This window comes from Aspergillus ibericus (assembly GCF_003184845.1).
Source record: "Aspergillus ibericus CBS 121593 unplaced genomic scaffold BO80scaffold_44, whole genome shotgun sequence".
Taxonomy (NCBI): Eukaryota; Fungi; Ascomycota; class Eurotiomycetes; order Eurotiales; family Aspergillaceae; genus Aspergillus; species Aspergillus ibericus.
The window spans coordinates 35,918-56,545 of record NW_020292142.1 but is presented as its reverse complement, the minus strand read 5'-3'; the positions used below and the strand labels follow the sequence as shown (position 1 = coordinate 56,545).

Here is a 20,628-nt window from a genome sequence, read left to right as displayed (position 1 = left end):
CCTCTCCCGAAACGCAGTCGCTATCCCGGACGACGAAGGAAGACACAGAAATCCGACATTTCCGGATGCTGTCTAGTCTCCCAAGATATGGCGAGTCCTCCTTGGTCGCCCACATATTATCCCATACCCTACGCCGAGTCCATTATCGATAGATCCCACCCAGCCCTTCTGACCTCACCACGCATCCACCATCGTGCGATATAGCACCACCAGAGGTTCAAATCCATGCTAAGCAGTTTGCAGCACCAGCCTTTATATGTTCCGCTCCCTTCTGATTTCCTCCACTGCGCAAACGAGGACCGTGATCGTCGACCGATTGTACAAGATGCTGGGGCATCTTAACGGGGTCTGCAGCTCGCAATAGATATGTAGACATATCTTGGTCAGCCGACCTGATGATATAAATTCCTTGCTCGTCGGGGAAATATTTGGACGCCCGCTGCATGGTAGAGAGGCTTAAATATTGGGTTGAGTCTGCTTGTTGATACTGCTTGGTCGTAGAGCGTGGTATCGGGGGATAGGATGTATTTGCCTGTCAGTCCAGTCATTATCATGGGGTTCACGCAGTACTTCCCGCAGGTTATGGAATGGAGCTCTTTGATCTGAAAGTAATGAGGAAGGTCAATAGGGGCTCAGAAGATGTGTTCATGTACGCGCTGTCCCGCGGGGTTGATGGTGAGGGCCATGGACGACGGATGCGATAGCGATAACGACGATAAGGCCCGAACCCCATCGCCATCACTTCCTCAGAATATCCAGACTCTTGTCTTGATGTTTTCTATTGTCGATTATCCTCTTAGGTAGTGAGAGAGGGTCAGAGGCCAAGAGTAATAATTTCGTACACATATAAAAGTGGATAGGCCGCATCAAGCTCAAAGCAAAGGCCTCTCTCTCCTTCTGATATCGATGCCCATACTCTTCCCTGTGTTCCCCGAGATGGTCGTGTCACCTTATACGCGTGACACAGATTGGGTGCGTGATTAGAGCCCAACAGAATCTCTTCCTTGTTTTTCTGGCTATATCGCCTTCGCTATCCCTATCAATATCCGTGGTCATCTCTGTAAAAGGACTCCCTGTTGGGAGGACTCGCTCGGTCGTGGTTCGGCAATCTTGGCCGTGGGTTCGCTCGACGTGCGAAGGACATCTGATGATCTTAGAGACATCCATCTTATGATTAGTAAATGATCTTGCACCTGTAGGCTACAGTCATTTTCCTAAAAAGGGGTCATTTCCAACTCGCCGTGATCCAGGGTGGGGGATGACATGAAACCAGAAGAGTGCGGCTGGATGAGGAAGAGGGGAGATGTTACAGGCACCCCATGATTTCCATTAGGCAGCTGCGAATGAAGCCATTAGAGCCCCATCATTTATCTCCTGATCCCTGATTTAGGCCATTTCAGACATATTGGGAGTAACAGGTTGAGTCACTCCTTATGTACACCGTACGGTATTTTCAGTCGCCCACCCTTTCTCTCCCATTATCTATCTCTACCATATAGCAGTGGGCCGTTCGTCGCGAAAGTATACAGTTTCTCGCTAGAAGTAGTTCGTAACTGAAGCCATCTTTGGCATTTAGACGCCAGGTAATCTTCCAAATCCAACTAGACAAGTTTCTGGGCGATGGTTGTGGCCACAGCAGATGCCTATGGCCGGCTTTACCCCTAAGTGGCGACTCACAGGCTGCAGTTTCCGAACCCAAGGGCGCAGTCCTGGCAGTCGTCATCCAGAAAGACTTCGTAGTCCGTGATTCGCGATGGTTATCTGTACTTCATACTATAGAGTCTCAGGGCGATTAAATACTTTTGACCGCGCGACATCATCGTAAATGCACTGTAGAAAGTAACCGAAACGGTGGTAAGGCTGGATGAAGACAAGTGCATCATCTCCGATGTTACATCGCTGGTCTTCACGGTCGCAGATCATCGGGCAACCTTTCTCGGACAGTATTGGGTGGGTACGTAGTAGACTGAAGACTTATCCTTGCATGGCGTACACCGATCCTTCCAGAAGCGATGCAGACAGCCTGGCAAGCGAAGCAACACCAGGCTGCGACCGTGCCACATCTACGCGTCTACAAGTACGACCTTCTCAGGCGGATCTCAAACGGGCTGGATTGTTTCATAGATACTGCATTTCGCGTCTATGCCATCCGGTGGCGCTTCCGAGGAAGTCACTTCAAGTAAAAGCTTTCTTAATGTACATATTCGGATGCATCCCCATGATCAATTCCACCCAGCCGCTGAATCGGCAGCTACTATTTGTTGCGCAGCAAGAAATAACGAAAACCCAGTGCCGAAACCCATTGAAATTCGCAAACCCATCATGTATCGCCAGTAGTCATGAAAAGAAAAAGAAACCCCGTTATCGCCTTCCCATAAGAGCCAACCAGAAACAGAATCGACTCATTAGAAATTAATCTAAGAGCGCTCACCACGGAGACGGCGGGCGAGCTGGATGTCCTTGGACTGGATGGTGACACGCTTGGCGTGGATGGCGCACAGGTTGGTGTCCTCAAAGAGAGAGACGAGGTAGGCCTCAACGGACTCCTGGAGAGCACCGATGGCGGAAGACTGGAAGCGGAGGTCCGACTTGAAGTCCTGAGCGATTTCACGAACCAGACGCTGGAAGGGCAGCTTGCGGATCAGGAGCTCAGTGCTCTTCTGGTAACGACGGATCTCACGAAGAGCGACGGTACCTGAGATGGATTATTAGCACGGATGCCTTCGGGTGGTGATTTGCCACGTCAGACGTGAGGGGAACATACCGGGCTTGTAACGGTGAGGCTTCTTGACACCTCCGGTGGAGGGGGCGGCCTTGCGGGCAGCCTTGGAAGCGAGCTGCTTACGAGGGGCCTTGCCACCAGTGGACTTGCCTGTAGATAGAGGTGGTTAGCGGTGATGTTCCAAATGAGGCCCCGGTGCCGCGACCGTGACGCGATCCAGCGACCAGGAAGAGAAAGGACAGTAAGGTGGGCACTAACGGGCAGTCTGCTTAGTACGAGCCATTTTATCCGATTAGGTTTGATGGATTTAGTTGTTTTAGAGATGAAAAGATGACGTTGAGGATGGAAGGTTGATGAAGGTGGATAGATAGGAGATGGAAGAAGGATGGAGGAGGCGGGTGGGGGGAGGTATTTGTAGTAAGCGAAAGGGTGGGTGGTGATCTGGGTTTGCCAGCAACGGAGGGGGGCCTTAGCGCGGCGTTCCTTTGATCGAAAAAACGCTCGGAAAGCAGCACACCATAAGCCGTGATTTCGGGGCTCACTTTTGGCTGGGAAAATCAAAGGGTCGCGCGGGAACGGCCAAAGGCGGTCGAGCCTGCCTCGGAGCGCTAAGCGAGGCCCCTAGCCCCCGCCAGCCAATAGGAAGCCAGGATCACGGATCTAGAAACTGCCCCTGCCTCACCTTGATCCCAACCTCAGGCTCGGAATGTGTCTCTATCAGCTTGTCGCAGCAGCTCGCAGCCATCGACAGGAATGCCTCTGACACCCTGCGGTGATTGATCTCGGTGGTTGGCTGCATTCCCATGGGAATCAGCGACATACCAGCGGAATCATCCCTGCCCGGTCACGTTGCCGACAGATCAAGTCCGCCGGCCGGGATCCTGGCCGCTGATTGGTTGATCCGCGTTCTAGCGTGTGATTCCGACGCCCTCCCCGCGCGGCGCCTTTCGCTATACAAATATCTCCCGTCCCATGGGATGCTGCTGTCTTCTTCCCTTTACATCCATCCTCTCAGCTTAAACCGCCCAATCAACTTCACCCTCTCTCCCTCAACTTTAATTCAACTTTATCTCTTTAGTCAACCGTCAAAATGACTGGCCGTAAGTCGATCTGACCTTTCCCATCCCGGATGGGATGGAATATCCATCCATCTATCCCAGATCAACAGTCAAACTGACTTGACGCGTCTCAACAGGTGGAAAAGGTGGAAAGGGTCTCGGCAAGGGTGGCGCCAAGCGTCACCGCAAGATCTTGCGTGACAACATCCAGGGTATCACCAAGCCCGCCATCCGTCGTCTCGCCCGTCGTGGTGGTGTCAAGCGTATCTCTGCCATGATCTACGAGGAGACCCGTGGTGTCCTCAAGACCTTCCTCGAGGGTGTCATCCGTGACGCCGTCACCTACACTGAGCACGCCAAGCGCAAGACTGTCACCTCCCTCGACGTTGTCTACGCTCTCAAGAGACAGGGCCGTAAGTACCCCTCGACGCGAACTCCAGTCGGTGGCAATGCGTCTAACATGCACTTCAGGTACCCTCTACGGTTTCGGTGGTTAAATGCATTTCTCTTTTCCTGCTTCTTTCTTTTAGCCATCCTGCGCGGTCGGCGCGTCAGTTGTCCTTCCGCAGCAGTGACGCGACGGGTTGCTTTTTCGGGTTGGTTCACGGTATGACTGGGACGTTGGGGTGTTCTTGATCTTTTCATTACAAGTATCATGGGTCTGGGTTTGTTTTATCGTACTTTACTTACTATTACGCGTCCACTACTGGTCTGCTAGTGTTCGTGGTTGAATTTCTGTATCATAGCGGCCTTTATGCTTCGGCTGGTGCCATAGGCTAAGGAGGATCGCGCGACCTTGGACGCGATCCGATATGAATACGAACGGTCGAAAGATGATCACAAATGTCTCATTGTAGAACTTGTAGTCGATAGCTTTCACTCTGTTTACGTACGCGTCTGAAGCCTGACTGATGTAGTATGGTTCCTAAACGGGACCGGTGTCGCAGTCGGGCCTGTATTGTCCGTATGCTCTATGTCATTGATGAAGGGGTTTTGTTGCTTGTTATAATTAGAATCAGTCTCTCCAGTGTGCGGTAAAACTCTGCCTGCTCGTGTCTTCTGTGTGGATTTTGATGTTGGACGCGCTACGCGTCTCCGGCTCCGGCTCCGCCATCTAAGATGGCTTCTGTGATTACATCGTCGATCTTGGGGTATGATAGTAAACAAGTACTACATATTCATTCTTGACTATCTTATATGTGTATGAGACTCTCGGGGAATACAGTTCATGCTCTCAATAGTTGTAAAAGTGCGTCGTTGTGGACATACTACTGTAAACTACATATTTCCACACTGCGGGTATACATGCCTACCTACCAGATATATATATCCAACCCATTGATTGATCTATCCCTACACCCCAATCCAACTCAAACTACGAACGTTAAAGCCCAATCAACAAGATAATCAGATATAAGCATCGCTAGAAGCTCCAACATATGAGATAGATTCCCCTCAAGATCGAAAATCGCGTTATCCCGCAGCTCCGATGACGTCGGTCGCATGACAGCAACATGAAACGGCCATCTAAACATCGTCCAGCAACTATCTACGACAGTCGAGAATAAGAACCCGACACTAATATAGAGATCAGACGTTATTTACCCCCGACAAGCAAAATCACAGCATCACACCCAACAAGCTCTTAGAGCCGTGCAGCGCCTATCCAAGCCCAGCCGAGTTGAACCCAGCTGCGAGTTGAACCCCCGGAAAGGTGCAACCCGCAAAACCGCCCCAAACCGCCCCAACCCAACCCGCCCCGACCTGACCGGGGGTTCAAGTCGATAGTAGCTCCTGACTCTACTACATCGATAAGAGCAGATCGTTGATGCCGCGTCTCCTGCTAATTCATATTGCTGATACTTCCAGCAAGGACTTACCAGGCCCTCTACAGGGCCCTACATATCATGAATGAAGGCCAACAAGGGCACCGTCACCCGCGACGCCCCTCATCCAGCTGCTGACTGCCCCAGGCCACCACCTGCTTACCTGAACCACGGTCACGGGGCCAGGACGCGTCTGCAGGCGTCACCACAACGCCTCGTCTATCCTACAATGCCCAGAGTGGAATGATCGCTGTGCGATATACAACAGCCCGCAGGAACTAACGCAGAATATGTCCGACGCTCAGATCTAATGAAATCTAGATGACGATCGTCCTCGATGGCCATGCCATAGATCCCAAGCCGGCAGCAGGTTGGACGTCTACGGATACCGGTCGCAGATTCGGGATTATACTGTCACCGTTACTCGCTGTTACTGGCATCCCCAAGAGAGTGGCATGGGTGGGACACACAGACTGGACGTGAAGCTGGATATACTGCGTTGCAAGACAAGACCGAGACCCGTGCGATATGATATATGGTGGAGACGCAACAAAGAGTGATTTGGTCTGCTTTCTGGTCGTGAGAGGCCCTTAAAACCATGCGATTGTGTTATTGCCGTCTTCGCTGCTGTCAGAGACTGAACAAACTCATGACCGCCCTTCCCATCTATTGCAAGCAGACCGCTCCTCAACGAGCAAAGATCACACTGCACCACAAAGGACTTACAATGACAGCAAAGGCCCATACTGCTTCTCCATGACCACTCCGAGCACAAGACTCCACCATGAGAGTTGTCAAACACTGACACAACCTGACCTTGATATGCCAATTACTAAATACATACCAACTGTGCTACTATGGTCCTTGCTTACCGGCCTCCGAAGACCAGGAGATACCATCATGTCTCCACGAAAGCTAGACCACGTTGAGCAGACACAAGTGGCGGACGTGCAAAGTACCGTTGGGAATACATATTAGGAGAACCTGCAGAAGAACGGGTTGTCCAGTAGGATTGACAAGACGGTCTAACTACATAGTAGCACAAAAGAGCACGCGCAGGAATGTCCCTCTGCTCTCCAAGAGAAGCCAAGAGATTGGATCATGTTCACCGCTGCAAGGCCTTCCCTAGCCTGCTAACACAAGTCGAGATCTAAAAAGAGCACGGCAAAATAGATAGACATAACATCACACGCCTAAAGGAACAAAAGCACCCACTTAACCGCGATTGGGATGCCCAGAAACCGCTTCCCAAGCCGTATCTACGCGAGATTAACTCAAACAAGCAATTTCCCCGTTGCCAAAGCTTAACTATCGAATTGATTGATCTAGAGCATGATACACGTGCTTCCCACAGATCATGCGACAAAGGTGGTAGATCAGTACTACGTCACCAGTCCTCGTATCTCAATGACATGATGTTATTGTTACGAGCCACAGTTATTGCACTGATCATCATTGACATAGCAGTACTGTAGTAACTTGAAAGCCCCGTGGATCATGCTCCATGCTGGTTCTCGTCAACCTGAATTCAGGATTTGTTCTAATGCCAAGCCGACCACGTTCACTGGACCGGTACGCAAGATTCCGTTCATCATGACGCCAGAGGGAAGCTCGTTATACCTCCCTAAGGGTATTCCCATATTATGCTAAGCTGTCATGATCGGCGCTACAGGGGTATGAGGCCTGGTTCCATGATGCTGTCGCATTTGGGATGTGGAGTGCTCATCCCAGGAATGTCGCCGGATCTGTCCCATGTGGATGGTACCGTAGATCGCTGCAAGCAAATGGAGGCACATGGGAATCTAATTTTCCAGAAGCTAGTATCTGAGTCCTTGCTCCAACACTGTTATGGTAATACCAGTACGGAGTCCATACATGTTCACAGCCACACCCATGACCTCTTGAGCCAAGACTTCAATCAGCCGATTACTCATGATATCAAACACGCGACGTCCTTTGCAATGCCTCTTTGAACCAACCTCGCATCTTCATCGCAACCAGCGAGTCTACTCCATACATATGCAACGGGCTTGCCGGATCCATATCCTCCGCACTGATAACAAGCAGCTCGGAAAGCCGTTCACAAATCGCACGACTGACCGATATCGCACAAGCCCACTCCGCTGCATCTCCTCTTTGGTCATGATGCCAACCGCCTGTGTGTCTCTGGGATTATGAAGTTTGCACCCTGGGTCGCAGTAGTATTTTGATAGGGGAGACAGGGAGTCTTCGGGACTGGGCAGCAAGCCCAGGGAGCGCATAAAGGAGCCAACCCCCTGGTGCTCGGCAGTGTATCCGGCCCCTTCCACGATTCTAAATGAATCAGCTTTCTGTCTCATCGAGATACTGGACCGGGCCAGTGCACCTTAGTAGGCACATCCAAAGGCGTAGTTGAATTCACTACTGGCACTGATAATACTGCATACGGATGACAGGAAAATGGAAAAGTCACGCCGAGTGGGTAAGTGGCGATCGAGATACTATGAACTTGGATTTTTGATCGTAAAATCCTGGCCCACTGGACGAGGGTCATCTTTGGAAACTTGGCAGACTGCATGATCTGGTTCGCTTGTAATCCTTGTTCAGATGCCTCATGTAGAAGTACATTGACAACCGTAGATGCCGGAATAGGTCCTTTGATGGGAGGCATCAGTTGCTGGGCTTCTCGAATGACTGAATTGACGGCCTCGTCATCGCCAACTTCACATGTGAGCGCGAAGATAGACACGTTCATGGCCGCGCACTCCTCCAAAGAATGCATTTGCTCTAGGGGCTTTCGACGCCTTGTCGACTCAGGAGAACCAGGATTCGATCTCCGTGGGATATCGTCCATCTGGTTATGCTCCTGCTCAAACCACCCAAGCCTCCAGCCATCAGGTATGTGGAGGTAGAATCAAACAAAGGCAGCTTCGAGGCTGGGATGGCCGCCAAGTCAAACGACAGGTTTACTCTCCCCGACTGAGTCTTGTTATCAACGTCTAAGCCACCATATGTCTCACACTCCGGCGGCATGAGGACGTGGAAAGGGGGGTGAGAGTGACTGATGGGGATATAGTTGAACAGGGTGCATGATTGAGTTCAGCTCGAGTGTAAACAGGCCATTCATCCTGGCCTGAAGGCCTAGAAGAGACCAGCAGTCAATGCTCGAGCGGCGGCTTTGGCACCATCCTCAGAATCCCTCATGGCAAACCTTGGGTAGCGTGGTCTACAAAAAGGGAAAGAAGCCTTGAGAGAAGGAAGACCGATAGAGATGATTTGTCGCCTCTGGACGGGGAGCACACAGCATACCAAAGTAAGGTAGTCCGGCGCTGTACAAGCTTCTGGTTCTCTGCAGGATACATTGTTCAGTGGCATCTATCCCACCAGGCGAGAGGCGGGCCGAGCCAGTGCCTGGACTGCGGTATCCGAGGAACCCTCCCGAGTCCCACCTTCTGCCCCCTATCGTCACCCTCAACAGCGCCGACAATGTCACCTTCAACCTGTTCTGCCGCCAGGTCAAGGTCGTCTCGATCCGGTATGCGCGCAGAAGCATCGTCTGGAACGTCTTCCAGCAGCCGGAGGGTCCTGCCGGTCAGCCCTGGGCCATGAAGATGTCCGTCAACCTCACCGTCGCGGGCCTTGACAAGGAGCTCGATACCCCTTACTTCAACAGCCATCCGGACGTCCGAGACCAGTTGCGGAAAACGCTCGTCAATCTCTCCAGCACAGCCTTCAGCTTGCAGCAGCTCTTCTACGACTTGGACAAGTCCCTCCCCCTCTTCTGTCTGGCTCCGTCGGGAAGCTGACAGCCTCCACAGAATTAATGCAGAACTACGTGCAAGGTCAGGTGGTCTCGCCCACGGGCAAATTTGAGGCCCTGCAGAGCGGAGACGGGCACGCTCTCCTCTTCGCGATTGATGAGGAACAAAGTGGCACTTGCCACACCGGTGGGCACCACTGGAGCCGGGAGTCCTCAGCAGAGACCGGGAGGATGTGGCAGGCCCAGGAGATTACCCTAGCCAGCCCCCCCGAACAGAGCGCCACCTCTTTCATGTCGTATACTACCGTCATCCGGGTCACCCAGATGGATCAGCAGCTCTCCGCTCCACACGCCCGGGTGAATCTCTCCGCCAACTGTCGCGTTGACAAATGCCAGCCTCACCATCAATCCGGTAGACCAGATATTTTCCAGGTTGACTGCCCTGGACTCGGCGGAACTGCTACGGAACGCCCAGTACCCCAGCAAGACAGTGGCCGGTGGCATCCTTGGGTCGCCAGAATTCACCCCTCTGGTCGATCCATCCGTCCCCGATCGCGACGTGGGAGATCTTTTGGGATCGGTCCCGGGCGCCATCAGCTCGGGCTGGGGCGACATCTGGCAGGCAACGAAGCATGGGGCGGGGAGTGTGGGAAGGATGGTCTACGATACGGCCACGAAGAATCTACACTTCTTTGCGAAGATCGGCGCGCAATTTTACCATGTTATCTTGGACAGTTACAATGCGTGGACCGGTGCTGGGGTATGGATCTTGAAGCAGCTGAACGCGACGTGGGGAAAGCTCAAGCAATATTTCCAAGCCATGCTGCACTGGGATGATATTCGACGGACGAAGGATGTGATGCACAACCTCATTAGGCTATGGCTGCATGATCAGGTCAACTACATTCCTCGAGCGCGACAGGCGTTGGATAGCACCATCTTGGAGGTTGAACAGCAGGTCAACCAGTGGGCCCGCGTGAGTGACTGGTCCCCCGAGCTCGGACGTATCGCGACCATGCGCGGGAGCTACAGATTCTGGGCGACCCGCCAGCCTTCGACCAGGTCGAGAATCTCGTCCTGGAGCTGTTGACGGCGGTCGCCAACGAGGGCCAGGTGCTGGGCGCCGTGTTTAGCCACCTGCAGGATCTGGTGCAGCAGTTTCACTCCTTGTCGGTCGTGGAGATCCTCCAGAAGTGGGCAGCCATCCTCGTGGATGGCACGCTGTCTAGCGTGCAGGTTGTCGTTGACGCCCTCCTGAACGTGCTGGCTGAACTGGCCCAGGCGGCCCTTGGCGTGCTTGATACCAAAATCCACATCCCCATCATCTCGGACCTCCTCAATATGATTGGGGTGCCCGACATCTCCTTCCTCGACCTGTTCACCTGGATCGGGGCTGTCGCCGTCACGGTGGTCTATAAGATCTCGGAAGGCCACTATCCCTTCCCGAAAGGGGACAGCGAGGTGCAGATCCTCTCCTACATCTCGAAGGGGTGCGGCATCGCTCTCAAGGTTGTCTTCTGCGGTCCCGCTCAGACGATCTTCAAGAAAATCGGGGAGAAAGCCCCGGTCCTCCGCACCGGCAACCTCGTCGTCCAGGACTACCGCGGAACGGGGGCCTTTCTCGACGCCGTGCTATGTCTGCACGATGCCGTCGTGACGGCGTGGCATTTCTACGAGCTGAGTCAGAAAACCAATGATACCACGCGCTCCACCGCGTTTGCGGGTGAAGCCGCCAACATCGCATCGTTCGCCTCGCGGATCAGCTATGCGTTTGCAGTCAACGACGATGAGCAAGATACGCGTCTGGCTTTTATTCTCATCATGGGAGCCGCGAATGATGCCTTTGGGACGTGGAAGATGGCTCAGGTTGCAACGGGCGCCTCGCTCTTTTGAGGCTTCCTAGCCGTACAATTTGCTCGGTCAGAGACTTAGGATCCCATCGGACATAGCACGGAGAAATCAATCCATTTCACCACCCTGTAAGATATTGAAGCCCAGAACTGAAGCTCGGACATGACATCAATCAAGTAGGTACGATGGATCACAGAACATTCCATGAGTCCTTTGATTGGACCTACTTCCGGAGAATAAGATGCAATCCGCCGGCCCGTGGCAGACCGACAAGTTGTCGTTGCTTCCGGGTGTATTCCGATACCTCCCTCTTCCTCCACTCCTGTAAGCACTCTGATCTTAAGCATATTCAGCACGATAGACGCACAGATGAAATCAGGACAGAGTACATGTGTACTCTATATATATAAGAATCCGTTCTACTCTGTCATCGTTCCATTTGCCGATCCAGAACGAACTATACGGTACCACCAACAGTTAAAAATAGCAAGAGAATTATAAACCCACCTCGAATTCCTCTACAAATAATCATATGGACTTTTCCAACAGAAAGGAAATAACACACTACACTCCACTCGATAACACTAACAATCAGTCATGTTGACCTTTTCGCTGTTAGATAGGGCAGGGTAGGTTGGGTAGGGCTAGGGTTGCTAGCAATTAGATTTAGGGCACATCGGACATTCCCCCACCAGCACCAGCACCACCACCATCCGCTGATTCGTCCATCTCCCATCCCTGCCCGTCGATGATGTTCGTACTTTGTGCACGATGTGGTTCTTCCTTCCTTCCTACTGTAGGATTTTCCTCCATCGAATCAGCACCGGAAAGGGAAATACCGACGGAGTACCCAGTGCATAGTACCCACTACCCACAGCTGAAGCCAGGTGGACTGGTGGAGAGGACGGTCCACTGATCCACTGGCACCCGCTGAAGTGAGGGGAATGCGAATCCTCTTCATGTATTAGTACTAAGTGGGTAGCTATCCAGCCATCCAATACTGTGTATGCAATATCCATCCTCGATAATACACTACACAGTGAATCTTACAGACCATACATACCTCCCTAGATCCTAGTTACCATACTTGATACCTAACCTAACCTAAACAACTAAAGAAAGTAAGATAAATTAAAAAAAAAATCAATTGTGTGATCTTCTCCACTCATTGCACATTTACCCCGAGTACAGCCATTCCATTCCTTCATTCATTCATTCATTGACCCGAGTAGAAAACCGTCCCCGGTATGATGGTCCTCCGTACAGCGCTGTTTGCACACTTTGCACTATTTGATCTGTTTGTTCTAGAGATGTATGCACCGCCACATTACCAAAAGCAAAACCAAAGTACTCCGTGCACATCGATTTCATCAAGAGAGGGTGTACTCGAAAGAATGTGTGTGTGTATGTATGTATGTAATGTGGGAATCATGCAGAAACGGAGTATAGACAGGGGTACGTACATAGTACATATGTATGTATGATGTCAGAGAATTCTCCCGATGTTTGGGAGTGAAGCACCGCAGGAAGGAGGGAAGGATTGTATCATAGGATGGATACATGGGTATTCGCGGATATCATTGTCCGTAGATTCATTTACTTCATACAAAGTATGTACTCCGTACTGTGTATGCCTGGCGGATCTTAATCTTGGGATTTGGGAAGGAGCGAGTTGCCGCCTAAGTGATTAGGTATTAGGTACATGTCAGCCCAAGGCATAGCGCTTGGAGCTCCCATGGTTCATAGCTCCCGACTATCGTCTATAGCTCCTGCCAGCCCCTATTCGACTCAGTTCAGTTCATTATGTAGAACAATCATTGTATGTATACATTTCATACTGTACAAACCATAGGACAATCTGCGCGCCAATCCCCAACCCATGCCACCCAATGCAAAGTGCAAGCCACATCTCAAAACGTAACCATCATACAGGGGAGAAATATAGTACAGCGTAAGCCCCAAAATCGTAACAACTGGCTCGAAAACAAAACCAAACGACCACCGCCCGCGGCGAATGGGCGTGCATATACACGGATTCTTTTGATGCAACCAGATTGAACCACAGCCAATGAGAAAACCCACGATTTAAAAAAAAAAGAAAAAAGAACAAAAGAGATCTAAACCCACGGCATGCATGCACAAAGAACAGAGAATCGCAAAGAAAGGCCTGCTTGGGAATGAAAGGAAACGGATACGTCATCGGAGGGAGGAAATGCGCAAAAATGCGGCACGTCAGTCCCAAAGGGAACACAGATGATGTCATGGCTGCTGCTTCGAGCGGCGCGGCCTGAGGCCCTGGGCCCAAAGAGGAAGGCAGGGCCGGCGATCCGGGCCCGTTAGCGAGTCCTTGCCTCTTTGGGACTAGCCCATGACGTCGGAGGCTGGGGGCTCGTCATCTTGACTCAAACGCCCGCCCACCCGGAGGTCACTGAGAGATCTCCGCCATGCTGTCACCATGGAGGAGACCCGGAGGATGCTGAATGGAGCTCCCCCCCCCTCCATCACATCACAGAGGGGGGCTGCGACTCCACTCGAGCTTCACTCCCGTCCTCTCCGCCGTTGCTTGCCGGGCCAGTCCACCTCGGGATGCACCACGCGCATATGCCGGGTGAGCGCATCATTGCGCGAGAAGGTCTTCTCTTCCGTGCACAGGTGACACCGCACCTTCTGCTTGCGGGCATTGTGGATCGTGTCCTCGTGCCGCGTCAGATCGTAGGGCCGCGAGAACACCGAGTTGCACGGCTTGCCCGTCGACGGATTGATGCGCTCACACTTGTGGGGGCCCGCCTGCGAGTTGCGGGCCGACGTATCGCGACTCACCAGGTGGCCCCCGGGAGTGGTCTGGCGATGTGCCTCGCGCTTGTGCTTCTGCAGCTTGGCCGGGGTTTCAAACCGTAGCGTGCAGCCATGGTACGTGCAGGTGTAGGTGCCGCTATCCGCGGAGGTGTTCTCCGGGCGAGTAATCTCTTCCTTGATAGGCTGTGCCTGCGAGGGCATCTTGGGCGGGGCTTGGGGGGATGTCATCTCGGTCGAAGGAAGCACATCACTACCCGTAGAGTCGAACCGAGGGAGAGACGCAGGGAACTCGGGAGTCTGATGCAGAAGACTGTTCTGCTGTTGGGATTGGCGGTGACCCTGGGCCGGTTGAGCAAAGGGAAACTGCTGGGGTGCCTGCGTAGCGTATTGGGTGGGAAACGACTCCATCGAAGTAAAGTTCGAAGCCGGCTGGAACGACGAGGAACTCTCCCGGCGGAGTCCGCCAAGTGCCTCCCCCAGATTGAAGTCGGGCTGTGAGGACGGGGGAAACAAGGGGAGACCGGCATCATCGCCTTCATTGAAGTCCAGCAATGCATCCTTGGGGGACATGGTTTTAGGCTCGCCCTGGGCCGCCGGTCCCATGTTCACCCCGTTTTGCGAGGTCGGAGCACTGGTGGCCATTGGGGGCTGCTGGAGAGCCGCGTGATTGTACTCCGCAGCCATGGGAGAGTTCTGCCGGAAGGGCGAACGATCCCGCTGCATGCTCACCATCGGAGACTGAGACCGTGCGGTCAAGTGACCCTGGTTCGCAGCCTGGAGACGATCGGCGATCACATTGCGGAACGAAGGCGCCAACATGTTCGGCTGGTTCGTCGACTGCTGCTTGGGCACCTGCGGGGTCGACATCAAAGTCGGGTTGTAGAGCTCGTCTTGGTAGATGTCAGAAATGGTGCGATTGAGCTTGGGAATGCCAATGGACATGTTCCCGTTCGCGTTGTGGTGATTGTAGTCTGGAAGCGCATCGAGGCGTAAGTATTCATTCATCCACTTGTCCACATCGGAAAAGCGGTTCTCACCATTAACAATTGCCTTCGATGCGTCGTCGAGGTCTTCATATCCCGTCTGTGGAGTCACAGGCGAGTTGTGGCTCACGCTCGACACCGAAGGAGCTAATGAGTAGTCGCTGGAGTGATGCTGATGATGATGATGCTGTTGCTGTTGCTGTTGCTGTTGCTGTTGCTGTTGCTGCTGCTGCTGCTGCTTCTGCTGCTGTTCCAAGACAGCCCGTCTCATTGCAAGTTCTGCGTCAGTCTGGCTACCATCTTGGAACGGGACCGCAGGCAGCGAGTTCTGCACGGGCGTCTGCACGGGAGTGGACAGAGGCTTCGAGAGGCCGTTGTTCCTCTGGTAGGAGCTGCCGGCTGGTGCAGACCGGCTGGAAGACGGACTGGCGGAGGCTTTCAACTGCGAATCCTGGGCGAACTGGGGCACGCGGGAGAGGTTGTTCGGGAGACGAGCCTGGCCCAACAGCTGCAGATTGGCGTCCCAGCCGTGGTTGTTTGCGACGGACTGTTGTGCCAACATCGGATTGCCGTTGAAGTAGTAGGGTTGGGTGTATTGAGGCAGGAAGGTCTGTGAGGGCGGCGATGCGGAATGATGGATGTTGATCGAAGGGTTGTAGGAGGAAGAAGGTGTCATCGAAGGGGCCTCGAAGGAGTTACCGTCAAAGACGGCAGAGGAGTATTCCGGGGCAACTGCAGTTGTCGCCGGATAGGGGGAGATGGTCGAGGCGGGGGAGGAGGTAGGCGAAGAGGGCGCGGAAGAGGGCGGAGAAGCGAACTGCAAATCCGGTTGGTACTGGAATGGAGTCTGCAGGCGAGGTTGTTGTTGGTCGAAGAAGTGGAGCGCGGCCTCTTGAGAGTAATCGAGGAGCTGGTCGTCTTGTATGCAAACGGGGTCTTGGTAGTTGAAGAATGGAGCGGAAGTTGGTTCAGTGATCAAACCCTTACGTGCAGAAGGGTGCATGAACATAATGTGCTGGTCCGCGATTGGACGTCCCCGGGAAGATGACGCCGACAGGAGAGCTGCTGGAGACTCGGATTTGCCACCGCAGTTGGCTCGAGAGTTATAATATAGGTGTTGGCACCGGCGGCCCCCACAAAAAAGTCTTAAGGGGCCAAGCGTATGACTGTGCCGATCGAGTCAATGAGAGCGAAACGGAAGGGTCCGGAGTCAACAAGACATGCAAGACAGTCGAAGAGTCTGGAAACGTCGAGCACGAGCAAGTCCAATGAAAGGGGGAGGTATGGCAGACGAAAGGCTCAGTCGGGGGGCAATCCTTGGTAGCGGGCGGACTAGAGTTCAAGATTGTCTGGTTAGAGTTGATCTGATCCAATGATGCGAGATACCATCGGGCCAGAGGAACGAAGGAGAAGAAGGAAACGTAAGAATGCCGCAAGAGTGGTACGGGCCAACTTACTGTATATCGAAGGACCACGGGACTAGTAGCAGAGGGGATGGGTGAGTGGATGGATGGATCAATGGGATGAAGGGATGAGGGGGAGAAGAGAGATGAAACGGGCAGATCAGTGATTTAAAACGTCGAATGTCTAGCGAGGTGGAGGAGTCATCAATAGGATGATTTAAAATTGAATGATGGAGAGAGGAGGGATGGGTATAGGCATTGGGAGCGATCCGGAGGGGGGAGGGACCTCTTTTATGGGGAGATGACGTTGGTGTACATACACTGACGGACAAGCCCGACGATCCTGACTCAAAAAAACCCAACCTAGTGGGAATCAACAGCGGCCCTCATCCTCCGTCATACCGTAACCCATTACCCGTACTGGCCAACACGTAACTTACTGCCTTACGAGGGCCCCACTTGGCCGCCTCGATCTGCAGCTTCCGGGGACCTGGTCGCTTCTCTCCTGCGTCCCACCCCCGATGTCCTAACTTCCAAGCCACAATCCATTCCCAATACTCTCTGCATCTCCGAGCTTGTCCTTGTGGCTCCCCCCCTTTCCCTAGGCATGACCTTTTTGTTTTTTTTTTGTTTTTGCTTTTTTTTGTTTTTTCATTTCTTTCTTTTTTCCATTTTGATTTTTTTTTCTTCCCCTTTGGTTTTCCCTCCCTCCCACCTGCCCACGCTAGCCTCAGCTGTTTCGTCCGAGCGTGCAGCCATCTTCGGACCACCACTCAATCGTTGGCTTTGCTGCCTTGAAAGAATTTTCTCGCATATTCTTGCTGGTTCTGATAGCGCCGCGTTCATTTCACGCGGCGCAGCCTAGACAGTTGGCACGGTTCCTCAGCTACGGTAGTCGCCCGAGAAATAGATTGACTATCTGATGAATTTTGAGTCAGTCCCATTCTAGCAGCCCGATATAGTAAGGTCGGTCGATACTAGTCGTAGTAGTCGCACCAAACATCAGACGGACTCCACTGGTGTCAGAGGCAGATGCCTGGACTCGAGGCAGCCAATAAACTGCCAGGCAGGCGCGGCTAAGCCACAGTCTGTCGCTTAGTAAGTGCGACCGCCTGCAATGCAGCAGAAGACACACCGATCTCGTGTGTCTTGCGATCGGGCCGCCATTATGAACAGCCCTTACAGGTGACATGTACGATGGACAAGGGAGCGGGATTTGTTGTGCTCGCCAGAAAGAAAGGTCGAGATGAAGATCCTTTCTTCAGCATAGCCTGCCCTGGTTGGATGCGTCAGGGTCTAGTGCCGATCATGGATTCGGGCGCTCCACCAGCCACGGATGCCTGCGCCACATTGACAGTAGATGTGGCTAGTGCATGCCGCATGGATGAGCGAGCATTAGTAACGCATCACTCACCAGCGTGACGGGCCCCCGCCGACCGACCGACCGCGGACTCGACGGACATGCCCGGAAATCTGTCACCAGATGGTACTGGGACACACTACTGCATTCCACCCACTGTGTCAGCGTGATTCATAATCAGGTCTGTCATGTTGAATGCTTCCAGGCCTCGGTGGGATGGTCGAGACGATCGGACCGGAAAAAGGTCGGCAATACGCCGGCGCCAAGGCATAACCCCGGGTTCGGAATTTGTGGTCGCCGACGACGAGCGCGCGGTCTTCGACACTGACAGGGTAGCTGGGCCGAGCTGCCTTAGCGCCGCCCCAAGAATCCGCGCTAGCAGCCTGATTCTCACGGCACCTCTGATCCGAACTTGTCGGCCGGTTTGCTGCGGTTGAGGGCTGCCATGCTCTTGCCGGTGCAGACATGCAGCAATGCATCTCATAACCCGCGTGATGAGATCAGCTGACGCTCGAGCATGGCATGACAGGTTGGGTCTCGGGGTTTCCATGGTACTTGGTGCGAACCGGCAGCACATGTCCTATATCGGAGGGAGTCATACCCATGGTCCGGCGCAGCATCTGGCCGCTTCTGAAGTTGAGTCATGATCGCTTCGACAAGAGTTAGTCACCAAAATCTGCATGGCTAGTGGTCGTACGATTACGAATACGCACTGGTTGAGCCAGAGATGCTCGAATCATCGCCGTAGATCTCTCCAGATGTTGAACGAGTGAGGTGATTCGGGTGGTGTGACTGGTTGGCTGTTCCTTCCCTCGGCACCGATCTAATTTCTCGTACTTTTTTCACATGCAAGCCGGAAGACCGCTAAAATCTCAACACGTTGCTCTTGGCCCTGAAAATTTTCATCAAGGTTGCCCGCTCGTGGCCGCCTCTGACGTGCGCAACATGGACGAACAGGGCGTTGGCCCGGTCCACATGGGTTGACCAACGTTGCATCTTGATACTTTGATTGGGGATAGTTAAATGCAACTACATCTTGGATGCAAGCCACGAGACTCCACTGTTGCTCCTGGAGTGCAAGCTATGGTCACGGAGGCCTGTCAATAACCCCAGAGACCCAGTTGTAGGCCCACTACAGGTCGACGGGACAGCTGAAACTGGTGGCAACTCAGCAGAACTTGAGGTAACACTAAATTCTGGAGACTCTCTTTCTTACTCCAGGTGCCACTATCTCACCCAGCTGGCTGGATACTCTGCATTCAGCCGTGGTAAAATCTTGCGGCCTACGGGGGGATGTCTATCACCGATCTCGTCCGTCCGCACAGGGCCTATGGTTTCGCAGAGAAGTTTCTGCCTCCACTCGTTGGATGTAGCTTTGCCCCAGTTGTCCCGAGCGTTGATATCCAATGCGATGGACCTCGGCGGGTCTACACCCGGGTATCTCCCTATCTGGACCCCCTCCGGGGAAAGCGCGCCCGCGATCAGACGTGGAGGCAGTTCCATGATTTGACAGATGTCAAGGAGCCCCAATATTGGACCGCCGAGCGAGAGGTTAATGAGCGGGCACGAAAGTTTCACCTCGTAATGCAGGACATCACCACTCAATCTGCTGAAACAAGCGTCCACGCCATTGCCGAGACATCGAGTCGAACAGCCAAAAAGCAAAAAAGTCGATGTCGACAGCCACCATGTGCTACGAGTCCGATCGGACCAATCCTTCGCCAGGAACAAGCCAGACAAATGCATTATGAGGTCTTTGCAGGGCGATGAAAAAATTTTCATTGGGTGCAGGGGGACGCCCAGTAAGCACTCTAATCGGCCTCGCACGGGGCGACGATCGCAGGCTAGCACGTACCAGCGACCCGGTCAACAGTCGGCCAGACTCCCCTGCCTGCCACATGCTAACGGAGTCGACTAGTGCCAGACTAATGCATGGAAGGGTGAGAAAATTCTTCTCTCGGCTTTCCATGATCCCTTCTCTCCCCGCCCCCTGCAGCGGTCAGGGATAGGGCGGATACGGTGATTGGCGGGGGATGGCCGCACAGCCACAATCCTCCCCGGGCTTGCCAGTTCATCGACAACAACGCCAGCCGATCTCCGCGGTAAGGACGACGACGAGTGGGGCCCGGCAGCTCCCCATTCGCTACGGATCCCCCGTTTAGGCGTAACTTGGGCCACGTACTCCGGGTGTATGCCGTATCAGCTGTAACGCCGGTCCGTTCGATACATCAGGGCCTGCAAGTCGCGGCCGAAAGGGTTTAGTCGGGCTCATAGACTTCTTCGACGCCCTTTCTAGAATCCTTCTAAATTTGGGCCGTGCAAAGCCGAGCGCAGGGAAAACCTTGCCAGTTCGTTCTGGCTGGGAAGTGCGGCCCCCGCTAGTCCTCCTACCTACTCAGTGCATAGGCGCAACAATGCGGATTGATTTCTTTTGTCGCAACCCTGTCTTCCGACAACCGAGCCGGCTGGTAAGGCCATGCAACCGGTTTCCGGACCCCAACCCACGAGTCTTCATAGTGGCAGCTGCATTAACTTCTCGGGGTATCTCTGTCCTGTATCAGATGCCCGATCGCGCTCGCTGGACCCCGAACCGGGCTGCCTGTGGCCGATCCATCTTCCATGACGTGGATGGCTTTTATCTGCTATTGACTTTCTTCTCGTATCCACGAAGGACTATCGATCTTCTGTCGCAGTCATCCCCTTCAGTCACGACGTAGTCATTGGGTCATCATCGGCCCGGCAGATCAGGACTCTCGGGACCACGGCACCAGCACGCCAGACTAGATCGATCGACTGTGTACTCGGGTCCTCCTAGACCTAGTACCTACATAGTAGGTCCCCGACTAACCATGCATGTAGTAGAATTTTCACGAAGTAGACTGTCTCTGCA

At 53.3% G+C, this 20,628-nt stretch overlaps 4 protein-coding genes across 4 annotated transcripts; 2 read left to right on the top strand and 2 right to left on the bottom strand.

Annotated features, from left to right (window-relative positions):
- Nucleotides 1-2,091: 2,091 nt before the first annotated feature.
- hhtA (histone H3) lies at nt 2,092-3,050 on the bottom strand. The gene is made up of 3 exons (XM_025720182.1): nt 2,981-3,050; nt 2,765-2,872; nt 2,092-2,695 (listed from the first exon to the last, which is right to left on the bottom strand). Exons 1-3 carry the CDS (start codon nt 3,003-3,005, stop codon nt 2,418-2,420), a joined length of 411 nt encoding a protein of 136 aa, XP_025571798.1. The 5' UTR covers nt 3,006-3,050; the 3' UTR covers nt 2,092-2,417.
- An 899-nt stretch (nt 3,051-3,949) lies between these two features.
- On the top strand, nt 3,950-4,277 carry BO80DRAFT_363786 (histone H4; the record flags this gene model as incomplete). The annotated part of the gene is made up of 2 exons (XM_025716121.1): nt 3,950-4,193; nt 4,252-4,277. Coding segments are annotated over 2 exons (270 nt in total), but the record flags the coding sequence as incomplete, so codon positions are not given.
- Nucleotides 4,278-9,399: 5,122 nt separating this feature from the next.
- BO80DRAFT_504675 (uncharacterized protein) lies at nt 9,400-11,238 on the top strand (the record flags this gene model as incomplete). The annotated part of the gene is made up of 3 exons (XM_025724438.1): nt 9,400-9,702; nt 9,821-10,321; nt 10,378-11,238. Exons 1-3 carry the CDS (start codon nt 9,409-9,411, stop codon nt 11,236-11,238), a joined length of 1,656 nt encoding a protein of 551 aa, XP_025571796.1. The 5' UTR covers nt 9,400-9,408.
- A 2,496-nt stretch (nt 11,239-13,734) lies between these two features.
- BO80DRAFT_363767 (stress-regulated transcription factor RPN4) lies at nt 13,735-15,984 on the bottom strand (the record flags this gene model as incomplete). Its single annotated transcript, XM_025716119.1, has 1 exon — nt 13,735-15,984. The coding sequence occupies one exon, from the start codon at nt 15,982-15,984 to the stop codon at nt 13,735-13,737; it is 2,250 nt and encodes a 749-aa protein (XP_025571795.1).
- Between the last annotated feature and the right edge of the window lie 4,644 nt (nt 15,985-20,628).